The 15629-nt window shown below is 41.5% G+C and overlaps 1 protein-coding gene across 1 annotated transcript in view; it reads left to right on the top strand.

Moving 5' to 3' along the window:
- LOC121947536 (rho guanine nucleotide exchange factor 10-like protein) overlaps positions 1-15629 on the top strand; it is an 83656-nt gene that overhangs the window by 52275 nt on the left and 15752 nt on the right. The window contains exons 15-16 of the mRNA XM_042492618.1: positions 5261-5480; positions 10456-10572. Coding sequence (XP_042348552.1) covers positions 5261-5480; positions 10456-10572 — 337 coding nt within the window. The remainder of the gene's footprint in view (positions 1-5260; positions 5481-10455; positions 10573-15629) is intronic.

Raw genomic sequence — 15629 nt, 5'->3', positions numbered from 1 at the left:
ATGAATTTTGGGGTACAAATGGGAGGTGGGGTAGTGAACCTTTGTGCCGAGCAACCGCACATCTGGCATTTAGTTTTAGGGGGCCTAAATTTATTTATTTAGGAGACATTTATTTCTCGTACTTTATGATGAATTACTCCATTTGACCTGTTACGTATAAATTCATATATCTCATCACCACTATAGTCCCCTTACAGTAATTTTAAACACATGCCACGAGGCCCAAAGGCAATTAATAATGTAACACATAACTCTGAAGATCCTTGGTTCAATCTTGCTAAGTGATCACACGTAATATAAAGTTATCCAATGGATTAGAAAGAACTTGTTAATTACTTTGATATAGGATTACCGTTTAACATTATAAAATGAATACAACACAAGATATAACTATAAAGTTGGTTACGAAATTACTGGTAACAAGGCCACTGGATGGCAGTATGTCACCATCACAGAAAGGGAATAAAACTAACTCACTCAAGTTAAATGATAAAGAAATGGGAGTTGGTTCTACTTTCTCATCAAAACACAGAGACAAACTTTTATCTACTAGGAGAAAGATTAGGGAATTAGGTTTACCTTAATTCACATAAAAGGGCATAAGCGTGAAAGAGATCTGTTTGTCTTTCAGTGTGTGTGTGTGTGTGTGTGGGTGGGTGGATTGGGACAGCATGGGAGAGAGACAAAGAGACAGACAGAGAGAAAGAAAGACAGAGTGGGAGAGAGATATATAGAGAGAGAGGGACAGGTAGACAGAGGATTAAGTTTCAGAATGATGATCATTATTAAATGTATTGTCCTTTCCCTAATTCTTTGTAGAAATGAAATGTGTCTCCAGTCCTCTACACTAAACTTCAGTCCTCGTGTCAAAGAAAAGTGATGAACACTTGTTCTTGCATGTCTGAGTGACCCCAGGAGGTCATTTGGATGTCTTAACATCCTGTTGTGAATCCTGTTGTGAACTAGATCAGACCTCCAAAAACACCTATCTCTCATGGCACTTTAAGCTGGAAAGTGTGAAGTGACACTTTTTGTGGCTTAAAAGCAGAACCTGTTTGCAAATGTCTGCAGGGAGTCTCAAAAAAGTTAATTTAGAAGCCTCTGTTAAAAAGCTGTTCTGACCGGCTTTTTGGCATATGCCATTAGTGGGGACACTCTCGTGGTCTACTGCATTCAGTCTAAGCCCCACACAGCTTTTCCCAATGCTGATAAATCACAGAAAAGTCGTGATTCAGCAGAAGGGGCCATGGTGTTGAAAAACCATTGCTGAATGATCCTTAGTCGCATCTCATCCACTTTTCTCTCCTGCCAGTGGACATTAGAAGAAGGCTTGGTAGAGGAACAGCTCTCGGTCCAGTTCGGATTAGTCTTGCAACAACAGCAGTTCTCCTCCCTATCTTTGCCTGGTGCTTTCGGTTTTGTTTCTCCCCTCTGATCTGACTTGCAGTTTGGCACAGGCCACCTGTTGAGATCCTCTCGCAGTCGGCTGCACTCAGTCCAAGCACCAAATAACTTCTCCGCTAACTTGCTGACAAGTGCCACTCTATCATAGAAAAGTTGATCTTTTGTCACCTTGAAGAGGGCAGTTTTACTACAATGTACAATGTAAAGCTCTAAAACCAGACCGAAAGTTCTCAAAGTTGTTATTTTGGCACATAATGATCTGAGAGGTTACCTTCAAAAGATGTTTCCTGACTGGATCCAATCGCTAGAGAACTCCTGATTCACTCCATTAGAAAACAATAGCGCACAATGGATCTTTTCCAACACTTCCAGACCATAGACTATGACCCTTAGGCTCTTACGCCATACCAACAGACAGGCTATTCTTGAGGGCACAAGCAAAACTAAACCTACTCTTCCTGGTGGCACCCGACTGTAATTCTTTGCTGACTACAGCCCGGGACAATGCAGGGTGCAGGGATTAAAGTAGTTCCATGCTGAGCTCCGACATAGGGGGATCAACTTGTTCCTTATTCTTCCTCATTACAAGGACATAAATCTTTTAACTCAGCAAAGGAGGCAAAAAAAGCTCTGAAATCTTTAGTGTTGGAAAGTGTGGAAAAAGATCCTCAACGAGAATTAATAATGCCAATAGGATTAAAGGACTCTTTCCTTACAGGTATGTTTACCAAAAAATTTAGATTATATTATGGTTCAACTTTTATTCATATAGCACAAGTGTTTAGAGCAGCAGCAAAAACATTTGGTGAAAATCATTTTCAGTGTGGGAAAATACCACCCCCATCATCTGTATGTGAAGGAAAATAGTTTTCTAGCTCATTAAGACATTAATGGGGCAAACAGTATCCCTAATTTTCAGCCTGTAAAGCTTCCAGGGGCCTAGGAGGTCAGATTTAAAAGTCCATTCTATTTGAAGTTGGATAGAGAACTCCCCAGAAAGGATAATTTTATGTATCTATGATAAATTAATTTCCCAAAAACATGTGCCTACATCAGGAATAAAAGTCCGAGATAGGGATATATCTGAATTGGGACAAGACTTAAGGTTGGATGCAATTTAGAACAATGTCACCTCAAGAAACTCAGATCACCAGTATATACATTTGCAAGGAGAGTCAAATAGTCAAGTCTAATCAGCATCAGTTTTCTCTGTTTATCTGTTTATGTTGCAATAAAACATAAATGTAACTGGTGTGCAGGTGTAGTGCCTTTAGTTACTACCTCTAACACCACATGACCCAATCACTGTGAGTGACTCAATAGGGTGTTAAACAATAACACTGATAGGGCTTGGGTGGCATCTATTCTTTCATAACTTAATAACCGCTGGATGTTTCACTGTGGTATATGGTACAAAGACTATTACAAAGCAACCTAATTGGTTCATAGTCATGGTAAAATGGACATATACTACAGCTATGATGTTGTTTCCTTTGCTCAGATCCATGTCACTCCGCGACCGAGGGAAAAACATTAGCATGACAAGCTGGCAAGCTAACAGATAGCTAACAACATTCGGAAGCTAACAAACAGAAACCTCTGAGGAGGTCTTACTATGGAGGAGTGGAGGAGTCTCTTTGTATTTTGTTCCCACAGTTGTCCACCTTTGCTGTAGGCTGAAGGGAAGTCTTTCAACTACTTGTCTCACCCCTCGAGCTGTGTCTAGGTATGCAAGTCCTGGCAGTGCACCATCTGCTTTAGCACACTGTAACTCCAAAAGGAGATCGCCAAGTTCTCTAAGCCTAGCATTGTCTTTGTTTGTTAGTTTTGGAAAGTCCTCTATCTTTTTCAGGAGTGCGTCTTCAATGGCCTCTGAGGATCCGTAACACTCCTCAAGGCGTTGCCAGACCATTTTCACACCTGCAGATGGATTGACCGTGTGCACTGCACGAATCCTTTTGGCCTGTTCAGAGGATTTTGGCCCTAATCACTTTGTGAGCAGGTCTACTTCCTCTCTAGCTGACAAATCCAAATCTTTAGTTGCACTAACGAATGAGGCTTTCCATGCCCAATAGTTTTCGGGCTTGTCATCAAAATGCAGCAAACCAGCACTGACTAGTTCTTTGCGAATGAGATATTTAGCAAAATCTTGTGCTCCTTTAAACTCAGCTGAGTTGCTCTTTGGAGGCTGAAAGGTGTGAGCTAGAGGATTTAACATTTGAGTATTTGCAGGACCCTCGGTTACCTTTCGCTCTTCCTTTATGTCTGCAACCATTGGAGGAGGTGCATACTGTGTATCACTTGTTAGCTGATCAAATGATTGATTGGTGTCTTGTACTACTGCAGCATTCCCTCTTGTCGCAGAGAGCGGATGTGACCTGTTTGAGGCTTGTGAAAGGACTAACTTACGTTGTTGAGCAACATATTCACTTGTGCGCTGTACTTTCACATGAGAATCAACTTCAGAAAGGGGCTTAACGCTTCCCTCCCCGCTTTGACTCTGTAACTCTTTATAGGCTGCAGCTTCTGCTTCAGCTGCTGCTATTTCTTTTTGACATTTTAAAACATGAAGGCTCGCATCTAAGTCAGCTTTTTGTTTCATCATGCTAGCCTCTTTTTCAGCAAAGGCTAGTTGAGCTTTGGCCGCTTGCGCCTTGGCATAGGCTTTTGTGGCTGTAGACACCGAAGACGATGTGCGGGATGTCCTGGTGGTCTTGGACCTGGTGTCAGATGATGGTGGTGGTGGCTGTAGCATGGCCGACGGTTGGCGTGCATCATCCGGATGCTCTGTGTCAACGTCTGGTTGTTGCAGTGGGTCTGCTTCATTATGCAGCTCATAATCTTTCAAATACCTTTTCCCTGAGCGAGTACTCATGTCTGCTAAATGCTGGTCTGTGTTGCTTGAATCCGCTGAGAAGACGTCTTCTTACTTTGGACGTCTTTACTTGTCTTTTTACTGTGCTGTCCTCACAATATGTGTCTGTATGCTGCTAGACAGCCAGCGAACCAATGAAGAAAACTCCGCAGACAAGGCTTGCTTTTCTTGCTTTATGAAGCTTTCTTGCAAAAATAAGTGGTAACTGAAACATACAGAAAAAATAAAATAAACTTTCAATACTGCTCATATCGCAGGCTAAACACACATCAGCTAACAGTTAGCTAACACACTTACACCAAATGCAAACGCAAAATAGCGGCAGCATGACGTTAGTAACTTGACAAACAAGTACAACTTTTGAAATAGAAAATGCGTCTATGTAGGTGCTTTGTACACATATATACTTACAAAGACAATAATTTCCCAAGAAACAAGCGTTAAGAGCAACTTTTAGCGTGTTTATGAGGTTTTTCCTGTTCCGTCTCTGCCGTGAGGCCAGCCTGCTTTTTCCGAGAGAAAACAACAAAGATTGTCTATACACGAGAGCACTCACTCAGTGGCCCAGAAACGATACTTTCTAGAGAAGATGTCTCACTCTGTAGACTTTTTAACCTTCGATTTTTTAACAATATTTATTAGAACTTTTAGCTATTTATTTACGGAAAATGAAATAATTTATTACTTTTTTAACTAACTTATGAAACATATGAATTATTAAGGTCTTTGGCCCAAAGACATGACAGACGGTATTAAGAATATTTAGACAGAATTTCTGACTACCATGGCACACAAAGCCTAACAGAGGCTATACCTGGCTCCTGCAATACGTGTTTGTGAAAAGTACATGTATACAGTAATTTTGAATAATGTCCCTAATGCATATGGCACAAAAATTGCATAGAACCTTGTCATATTTGATCTTGAGTTACTGCCGACATGTGACCTATACACTGACCATCTCTCTATCTCTCTCTGTAGAGTTTTAAAGCCCACTCTGATCCAGGCTGCAGTGTTAGCCACATGGTTCGTTCAGGCGGGGGGGTTTGGATGGCCTTCACCCAGGCCTCCTCCATTCACCTGTTTCACACAGAGACACTGGAACCACTACAGGAAGTCAACATCTTCACCCGCACCACCCATCTGACACCAGGCAAGGCCAGACAAGATATCAACAGCCAGAATCAAATGAACATGGAGTGTGTGTAGTGCTGATTTGAATGCTTCATTAAAGTATTCCTGGAATAGTCATTGTCATTTAATGTAAAGTGCCAAGCTTGGCCTTGAGTTATAAACACTATGTGATATCTCAAGTTAATAGGGATAGTTAAGTTGGTTTGCTGACTACAGTGCAACTATGTAGCAGAGCACTTAGTGCTGTTAACTGTAGCCAGAAGTTTTTATTCTGTTGGTAAAAGAGGAGGAATCCTTGATATTACATGGTTTGTAATTACTTCAGTTGAGGGGAGCTGTTCTAGTCAATGTAAATAAGTTAAATTTGCACCCACCAAATGTCATTCTCTACGCGATATAAATAACTAAGACTTGCAAACCATCTCCTGAGCTGCTCCGTGACTGAAATGTCTGGGTCCAGGGAGATGGCAATCCAAGACAGGTATAGGAGGATCCACCACTGAATCTGATCTGAACCACTGTGAAACATGTCAAGTCAAGTCAAGTCAAGTTAAGTCAATTTTATTTATAGAGCCCATTATCACAAAACATGGTTTGCCTCAGAGGGCTTTACAGTGTATGACATCCCTCTGCCCTTAGACCCTCACATCACCCAAGGAAAAAGTCCAGAAAAAGAACCCCTGTAATGGTAAAAAAAAAAGGAAGAAACCTCAGGAAGAGTGGTAGAGGATGATGAGGGATCCCTCTTCTAGGACAGACAGACATGCAATAGATGTCATAAATAAATGAAATACAATCAAGGAAAAAAGGAAAGAGAAAGAGAGAGGAGAGGAGAGGGGGAGAGAGGGGGGGAGAGAGGCACAGCAATAATAGAAACAGATGCATGTCATATTACAATAACGATAGATGTGAAATTATTAATTACACTCCACGATGATGTTGAGGGTGATGATAAGAGTCTCATGCGTATATTGATAGGGAGGTGTCCAAAGGCCAGATCACAGCATCAGCGCAACCAGGACCAGACCACGATCAGGGCGAGCGGGGGGTACAGTATCAGTACAGCCAAACCAGCCAGTACCACATGGCTATCACAGACATAAGACTAAGCTAAACTACTGAGGCTAAGCTAAGCTTGCAAATGGCAATGCAGTAAACAGACATGCATGATTTTCCGGTGGCGGCATTGAGGAAAAGGTTAAACCTATGTCAGCCTAACTATGGGCTGGTCCAGGCAACCTGAGCCAGCCCTAATTATAAGCTTCATCAAAGAGGAAGGTCTTAAGTCTACCCTTAAAAGTTGAGACAGTGTCTGCCTCCCTGACCGAAACTGGAAGATGGTTCCATTGGAGAGGAGCGTGGTAGCTGAAGGCTCTGGTTCCTATCCTACTTTTGGAAACTTTGGGAACCACAAGTAACCCTGCATTTTCAGAGCGCAGTGATCTTGAGGGTTGGTAAGGAACTATGAGCTGCAGCAGATGGTATGGAGCCTGACCATTTAGAGCTTTGTAAGTAAGGAGGAGGATTTTAAATTCAGTCCTCGATTTCACAGGGAGCCAGTGCAAAGAAGCTAAAACAGGAGAAATATGATCAATTTTCTTGCTTCCCGTTAGAACACGAGCAGCGCCGTTCTGCACCAGTTGGAGAGACCTAAGAGATTTGTTGGGTCAACCAAATAATAAGGAGTAACAGTAATCCAGCCTAGAGGTGACAAATGCATGCACTAATTTTTTAGCATCTGTTTGGGACAGGATATGTCTAATTTTTGCAATGTTACGCAAGTGAAAGAAAGCCATCCTTGAAGTTTGTTTTATATGGGAGGCAAAAGATAAATCTTGATCAACTAAAACTCAGAGGTTCCTTACAGCTGTGCTAGAGGCCAAGATAATGCCATCTAGAGAAATTACATTTTTGGAAAAGGAGCTTCTGAGGTGTTTGGGGCCAAGAACAATAACTTCAGTTTTGTCTGAATTCAACATCAGGAAATTACGGCTCATCCAGGCTTTTACATCCTTAAGACATGTTTGAAGTCGAGATAGCTGATCAGTTTCATCTGGTTTCATAGATAGATATAATTGCGTATCGTCAGCATAACAATGGAAATTTATAGTGTTTTCTAATTATGTTGCCTAGAGGAAGCATATATAAAGTAGAAATGACACAGAACCTTGTGGCACTGCGAAGCAGACCTTAGTATGTGTGGAGGGTTGATCATTGATGTGAACAAATTGGGAACGATCTGACTTAAAACAGGCTAGTGCCATTCCTTTAAAGCCAATTAAGTTTTCCAGTCTGTGCAGTAAGATTTGATGGTCAGTGGTGTCAAATGCGGCACTGAGATCTAATAGGATTAAAACAGAGACCAGACGTGTGTCAGAAGCGATAAATAAGTCGTTATTAATTTTTGCCGTCTCCGTACTATGATGAACTCTGAAGCCTGACTGAAAGTCTTCGAATAAACTATTATTTTGGAGAAAATCACAGAGTTGATGAGCAACCACTCTCTCAAGAATTTTAGAAATACAGGGGAGATTAGATCTCGGTCTATAATTAGCTAAAATTTTAGGATCGAGAGTGTGCTTCTTTCGCAGAGGTTTAATGACAGCTACTTTAAAGGACTGTGGTACATAGCCTGTTAATAAAGATGCATTGATTATATCTAATAAAGAGTTGTCTCATAAGGGCAAAACTTTCCTAAGTAGCTTAGTTGAGATGGGGTCTTGCAGGCATGTTGATGACTTAGATGCAGAAATCAAAGTGTAGAGTTGATGAAGGTCAATGTGGGAGAAATGGTCCGAATAAATTTCAGGCCTTGCTGCCATATCCAGGTTACCTGCATCCGGGGTCAGGTCAGGTAAGGGCAAGAGGTGATGGATTTAATCTTAAATAGTTATAATTTTATCATTAAAGAAAGTCATAAAGTTGTCACTGCATAGGGCATCTAGAATAGTAACTCTTGCTGAGAGGCTTGTAGTCGAGTAATAAAAAATTGAAAGCTATGAAATAATGGTCTGACAGAGCAGGAATCTCAGGGAAAGACTAATTAATCTTTAATATCGATGCCGTATGCAAGGACTTGATTGAGGGTGTGATTGTAGTTGTGGGTGGGTTTATGTACACACTGACTGAAGCCAACTGAATCGTGGAGAAAGCAGAACTAAGGCTATCACTATTAATATCCATGTGAATGTTAAAATCCCCTACGATAATAATTTTGTCTGATTTAAGCACTAAACTTGATATAAGCTCAGAGAATTCAGATTATGGGCCGGGGGCGCGGTACACTATAACAAATAGAATTGGCTGAAGTGTTTTCCAAGATGGGTGAGAAAGACTAAGAAAAAGGCTTTCAAATGAACTATAGTTTAGCTTAGCGTTAGTGTGAATTGCTAAGCTTGAATCAAAAATAGCAGCGACTCCCCCTCCTCGGCCAGTGTCCCACGCAACGTGACTATTTATATGACCTGGAGGAGTGGATTCATTCAGGCTAATATACTCATCAGGACAAAGCCAGGTCTCATTGAGGCATAATAAATCAATCTGGTTATCCAACATTAAATCAGTGACTAAATGAGCCTTGGTTGATAGGGATCTAATGCTCAAGAGTCCACATGTGATTCTTCTGTTATGATGCTGTTTGACGGGAGATGAGTTAATTTTTATGAGATTTTCTTGTACAACTCCCCTTTTGTTTATTTTAGTTTTAAACAAATGATGTGGTCGGGGGACAGACACCGTTTTTATAACATTTACATTATGGGTGTGTGACTGTGCTAGAGGAAGCTCAGAGAAGCGTGTAAGACTGCGACTCTGAAACCTGCTCCCAACTCTGGGATGTCATGGCTTTGGGCCTCTAATAAACTCGACCAGATTCCTAGAGAGGAGAGCGGCTCCATCCAAAGTGGGATGGATGCTGTCCCTCTGGATAAGACCAGGTTTCCCCCAAAAGCAGTGCCAATTATTAACGAAGCCCACATCATTTGCTGGACACCACCACAACAACCAGCGGTTGAGTGATGACATGCAGCTAAACATGTCATCACTGGTCACATTGGGAGGGGTCAAGAGAAGATTACGGTATTACGGTGTCCGACATCATCTTTGCATATTCACACACCGACACTATGTTAATTTTAGTGACCTCCGATTGCCGTAACCGGGTGTCATTGCCGCCGCCGAGAATAACAATCTTACTGTATTTACGTTTAGCCTTAGCCAGCTTCAAATTTGACTCGACGTCGCCCGCTCTGGCCCCAGGGATACATTTGACGATGGCCGCCGGTGTCACTAACTTCACGTTTCGCAAAATAGAGCTACCAATGACCAGGGTTGTGTCCTCAGCCGGTGTGTCGCTGAGCGGGAGGTGGGAGGTGTACCGTGGGCCTCGGCTTACTATACTTCGCTCGGACAGTCACCTAGCCTCCCAGCTGCACGGGGGTTCCCGGGAGACAGCCAACAGAGGCTATGCTATGTCGGTCCACACAGGCTTCAGGGGGCTTGCTAACTATCGCAGCTAAAGAGACATTTTCCATGGTACAGAGCCGTGCTTCCAGATCTCTAAGCCTCACCTCCAGCTCAGCAAATACTACACTTGTTACAGGTACCACTATCACTAAAGCAGGCACAGGAGTAACTAAACATCTGACACACTGAGCAGGAGAGAGCAGCAGAAGAGGGAAAAGGGCAGGGAGAAGCCATCGCTAATCAGAGCTAATGCTAAAGTAGCTAACGGGCTAACAGTGAGTGAGCGGCTGTGTGATTAAACAGGAAAAACTGCTGAAAGGAGAAGACAGCTGTGTGATTAAGTAAAACTTCTGTGAGTTTTCAGTCACAGACAAATAAAAAGCAGTCGAAGTAAGGAGCAAGTTAGAAGATTAGCTGGGAATCACTCGTAAGAGCAGCACAGAGACGCTACCAGAGGCACAGACAAAGATGCACGAAGTGAGTCACCATGCTTACCCGCATTACGTCAGATGCTTTTGACATGGACTGTATCACTGGTGTTGCAGCAGTCCTGGTAATAGTTGAATGTCTGTTTGCAGGTCATGTTTGTGTCTCCAGCTTGCTGATCTGCCAGGGCCTTCTGTGGGTAGGGACCAACCAAGGCATCATCCTCAGTTTCCCTGTGCCCACTCTGGAGGGCATCCCCAAGATTACAGGTCAGTGCGGAGCACAGCAGCTCTACTACTGGACTCCTCAGTGCAGCATGGAAACACATACACACAGCATGTGCTCAATACTTTATATAACATGTCTGCAGCAAGAAACACATGATATGATATGCTTGTGCTGACTCAGGCCCTAAGCTGCTGACTAAGTCACTAAGACACCACCTACCAGGGAACTGAAGAAAGATTTTAAAAATGAAATATTTTCTAAATGTATTTTTAAAGGGCTTGTCTTGTGTGAGCATAGGGGTCATTTATTAACAAATATTAGTAATGGCCAGGTAGAGTCTGAGGTCGAGTTGACAAATTGCTGAAAGCTGAAGCAAAGGCTCAGGAGAAAAGGTGCATCTCAGTTCTCGTAATTGTTATTTCCTTGCTCCTCGATCCTTGCTTGGACTGGTGCCATCTTGAAGGACATCTCAGAGCTCTCATTTTTCGCTCAAGGACCGAAGATAGGGGATTTCTGAGGAGCGATGATGAGGACAGACGAGAACAGCCTTCTAGGTAGTCTTTTATCAGCCGTCATGCCTGTCACTTATTGATTGGAGAGTTTTAAACCACAGTGAAGACAGATTAAAGATTAAACTAAAGTGTATCACTTCTTTTTTCATTTCGTTTCGTTTTACATTTAATTTGTCTCCTGATCCACCATCTAAAAATCAGACACAGTCCTGTATAAATACAGAGCGCAGGTTGTTGTTCATGTGCGGATGTTTTTTAAACAGAGCAAACTCTGCCGCTCCGCCACTGAACTTTATCTGTATTCTTAAGCTACCTGCACTGTGTACATGTGACATAAATTACATCAAAAGTCTTTCTAGCTGACTGACAGCTGATCCAGCTGTGATCAGCTGCAGCGTCGGCGCTACGGGTGCATGCGTTACGCACTATGCATATGGCACCAGTACCAGAGAGTGCACCAAAACAGCTCAATCTGATTATCATCAGCCATAATCATAAGTGTTACTCTCCATGAAGGCCCTCTCAGAACAGTGCCAGTTCGGTAAATACAGCAGCTCCAGCAAACGCTCGATTTTAGGTTTCTAACAGTTAGTAATGCAGTCTGTTGCCACTGCTGAGTGAAGTTTTTTTTTGAAACCTCAGCACAATAAAACACACCTGTGTTCATCCATGGGAAAGAAACAAAAGTGGTCTTACTATCATCAATATAGAACTCTATCAGAAGCTGTCATATAATCATATAATGTCCTCATTAATTACATGGCAGTAGGTAATGCATGCATGTTCCTCTGTAGAGCAGTTGGTGAAAAATGCCTGTTCCATAGTTCTTCTGTAGTTGAACATACAGTGCAGAATTTGTGAAGTTTTGTGACCTTCCGTTTGTTAAGTGTGAGCATCACAACAAAGCAAATGTGCATAGGTCACTCAAACAAGCACTAGCAGCCCTGATCAGCTACTGCTGTCATCAGAAATAGGCGTCACTTCACATGATACTTTTGAGGAAACATTGTCTGTCTGTTAAAACATATTTTGTTGTTTCCTCCCTCCTCTTGTGGTTTCCTTGCATCTCTCCATGTATCACTGGGGGGACACACTAAGACGCAAGGAAAAAAGAAAACAGCTGAAGGAAACATTAATGAGACTTGAGACGTAGCCTGTGACAGTACTTGGGTTCCATCTTGAAAAGATCAGAAATTGACATTTGTCCTTGAATAACAACTAAAAACATTGACCCTCAATCAGCCAATTATAAATTTATAGGAAATTCATTAGTGTGTTGACACTGAATACGTTTATTTGATTTTTTTTTAAAAAAGGGCAACACTTTGACTCTTTCCTATGTATTTGAACTGAGATAAATTCACTTTTTTTTCTAAATACTCAGTGTCCTAGTACTCTCAATTAGGACTTTTTTTAAACTTAATTTTCATATCAGTACTAAATTGAAGGTAGGGTTCTGCACTCTCTCACATATTTAGTTTCTCCTCATTTCATGTTATTTAGATCCACTTTATCATTAACATTAAGACCAGCGGTGTTATTTGTACTTGTGCTTGTGAGCCAAAATTTTCCAAAGGCATCTTTTATTTGCAAACGATGAAAGTGAACTCAAATCCCAAATCAATTAAACAGTGCTGATATACTGTATGCACACTATATATTGTAACGACCCTATAGTAGATTTGTTGAAGAGTGTGTTCAGTGTTATGCTGTTCAAGTAATGGTAATGCATTAGTTCTGAGATTTCCATTGGCAGTGTTGCTAGGAGACTGTTGTCTGTTGACTGTTGATGTGTTTTGCTGTGGTCTGTAGTATTGCCAGAGTTTAAGCTTGGAGATGTGTTCTTGTGTTGTTGTATCGGGTGGTGATGGCCAGTGTCCCTGCTTTTCAGGTCTGTTAATAAATGCACAGATTGCAAGTCAACTCTTCTCCTGTTTTTCACCACCGTCCCAGCCGGGACGTTACATTTGGTGTCAGAAGTTAAGTTTGTCGCTTGTTGTGTTTTGTTAGCCAGTGTTAGCTACAGTTAGGCTGGTTAGCCATGGCTGCATCAACCTGTGGATATGGCAACATGGGCCCCACTCTTGATCTGATATCAATATAGAGCTGTAGCATTCCACCCGCTATCCGTAGCTAGGGTGCAAAAACGGATAGCTTAATCACTAACACTAATCCATACCTTGCTTGATGTTGCTCAGCTTCCGTGCCTTTTCTCGGTCTGAGGAGAATGGATCAAATGCCCTCCTCAGAGCGCTGTCCCAGTCGGCTGGGTTCATGCTGGCCAATTCGTACTGACAAGACCGAATTAGGGGTAGAACCCAAATGCGTGACTCACAAGAAAAAAGTATCAAACAATCACACTGGCAGGAAAACACACAAAGGGAGGAAACAATTCACCTGAAACAGGAGAGTTAGAATTTCAAAATAAAACAGGAAGACATGAGAGAACATAGACACGAGAAAAAAAAATCAACATAATTTCCTGGACATGACATCATGTGTATATATATATACATACATATATATATATATATACATATATATATATATATATATATATATATATATATATATATATAAAAAAAAAAAAAAGCCAGATTGGATATTGATACAGCCATGTTAGCCTATTACAATAAGAAAAAGGAAAAGAAATGGGAAAGAGTAACAGAACTTTGATGCAACATGGACATCAGTTAACTGATGGGAAAAGATATGTCTATTTATTGGGCCCCAGGTGCTCGCAAATTTGTCCTGCAGACAAATTCTCTATATGTGTATGCCCAAGACTAATTCCCTTAGCCATCTATAGAAACCAGAAGTGCCGGTAGCCTTCCAATCATTCAGAATTATCCATCCATCCATCCATTGTTGTCTGCTTATCTGAGGCCGGGTTGCAGGGGCAACAGGCTACGCAGAGCACTCCAGATATCCCTCTCCCCAGCAATGCTCTGACAGCCCAACAATGTCCAGCGACAGGGGTATGGATGAGGGTTCCCTTGAGTCTTAATTTCTTAAAAAGTGCAGAATATATAAAGCTACTCTGTCAAATCATTTGAGGACAACTTTTCACATTCTACCCAGGGCAAAAGAATCCTTAGAGAAACCCAAAACATTGTTAACTGAGCTGCCCAGTAATACCACTGCAAATCTGGCAGTTGTAACCCTCCTCTATCATAGGGCAAATACAAAAGAGAGATTTTGAGTCTTGGCCTCCTGTCATTCCAAATAAAATCTGAAAGAAGCTTTCTAGCCTTGGAAAAAAATGAAGGCTGGGGAGGTAATGGAATTGATTGGAAAACATAAATAAATAGGTAATATTGTCATCTTTACAATATTTATTCTTCCCACAGTAGATAAAGTCAACGTTGTCCATCTTGCGACATCCTCCGACACTTGCAACTAACATGGGCTCATAGTTGGGGTTATCTTGATACCCAAGTACTGAAATCCTTCCGTAGTGTTCATGAATGGGTGGAATATTTTTGGTTTCCTCCTTTCATTTTTCTTTAGGAACATAAAGGAAGATTTACCTTTGTTTACTCTAAAACCAGAGAAGCCACCAAAATCATTAATCAGCTCTAAAATGGAGGGAATTGCAAGCAAGATGTGATAAAAACATAATGGTAACATTGCCGTGTAGTATTCAGGTCTCTTGATCTAATACCATAAATTGAAAGGTGTGATCTAATAGCTATTGCTAATGGTTCCATGGCTAACACAAACAGCAAAGGTGAAACTGGTGAACCCTGCTTGAAAGGTTGCAAGATAAGGTTATTGGTTGATTTTGACACAGTTGACCATCAAATCTTATTGCACAGACTGGATCAATCCTCCGTGTATACTAAGAGTGCGGAGTAACGTGCGGAGTAACACTTAATTGGCCTCAAAGGGATGGCACTAAGCTGGTTTTAATCTTACATGTCAGATTGTTCCCAGTTTGTTCACATCAGTGATCAATCCTCCATGCATACCAAGGTCTGCTTCGGAATGCCATAAGGCTCTATGCTTGGACCAGTCCTTTTTACTTTATATATGCTTCCCCTAGGCAACATAATTAGAAAATGCTCAATATGCAACTATATCTATCTATGAAACCAGTTGAAACTTATCAGTTACCTAAACATGTCTTAAGGACATACAAGCCTGGATGAACCATAATTTCTTGATGTTGAATTCGGACAAAACTGAATTTACTGTCCTTGGCCCCAAACACCTCAGAAACTCCTTTTCTAAGCATGTAATTTCTCTAAGATGGCATTACCTTGGCCTCTAGCACAATGGTAAGGAACCTCAGAGTTTTATTTGATCAAGATTTATCTTTTGCCTCCCATTTAAAACAAACTTCTAGGACTGCTTTCTTTCACTTGCGTAACAACAACATATCCTGTCCCAAACAGATGCTGAAAAAATTAGTCGTGCATTTGTCACTTCTATGCTGGATTACTGTAACTCCCTATTATTCAGTTGTCCCAACAAATCTCTTAGGTCTCTCCAACTGGTGCAGAGTGCTGCTGCAAGTGTTCTAATGGGAACTGAGAAAAGGGACCGTATTTCTCATGTTTTAGCTTCTTTGCACTGGCTCCCAG

This window comes from Plectropomus leopardus, chromosome 8 (genome assembly GCF_008729295.1).
Source record: "Plectropomus leopardus isolate mb chromosome 8, YSFRI_Pleo_2.0, whole genome shotgun sequence".
NCBI classification, from domain to species: Eukaryota; Metazoa; Chordata; class Actinopteri; order Perciformes; family Serranidae; genus Plectropomus; species Plectropomus leopardus.
Note: the sequence above shows the minus strand (reverse complement) of the source record. Positions and strands in the feature narration are given on the sequence as shown.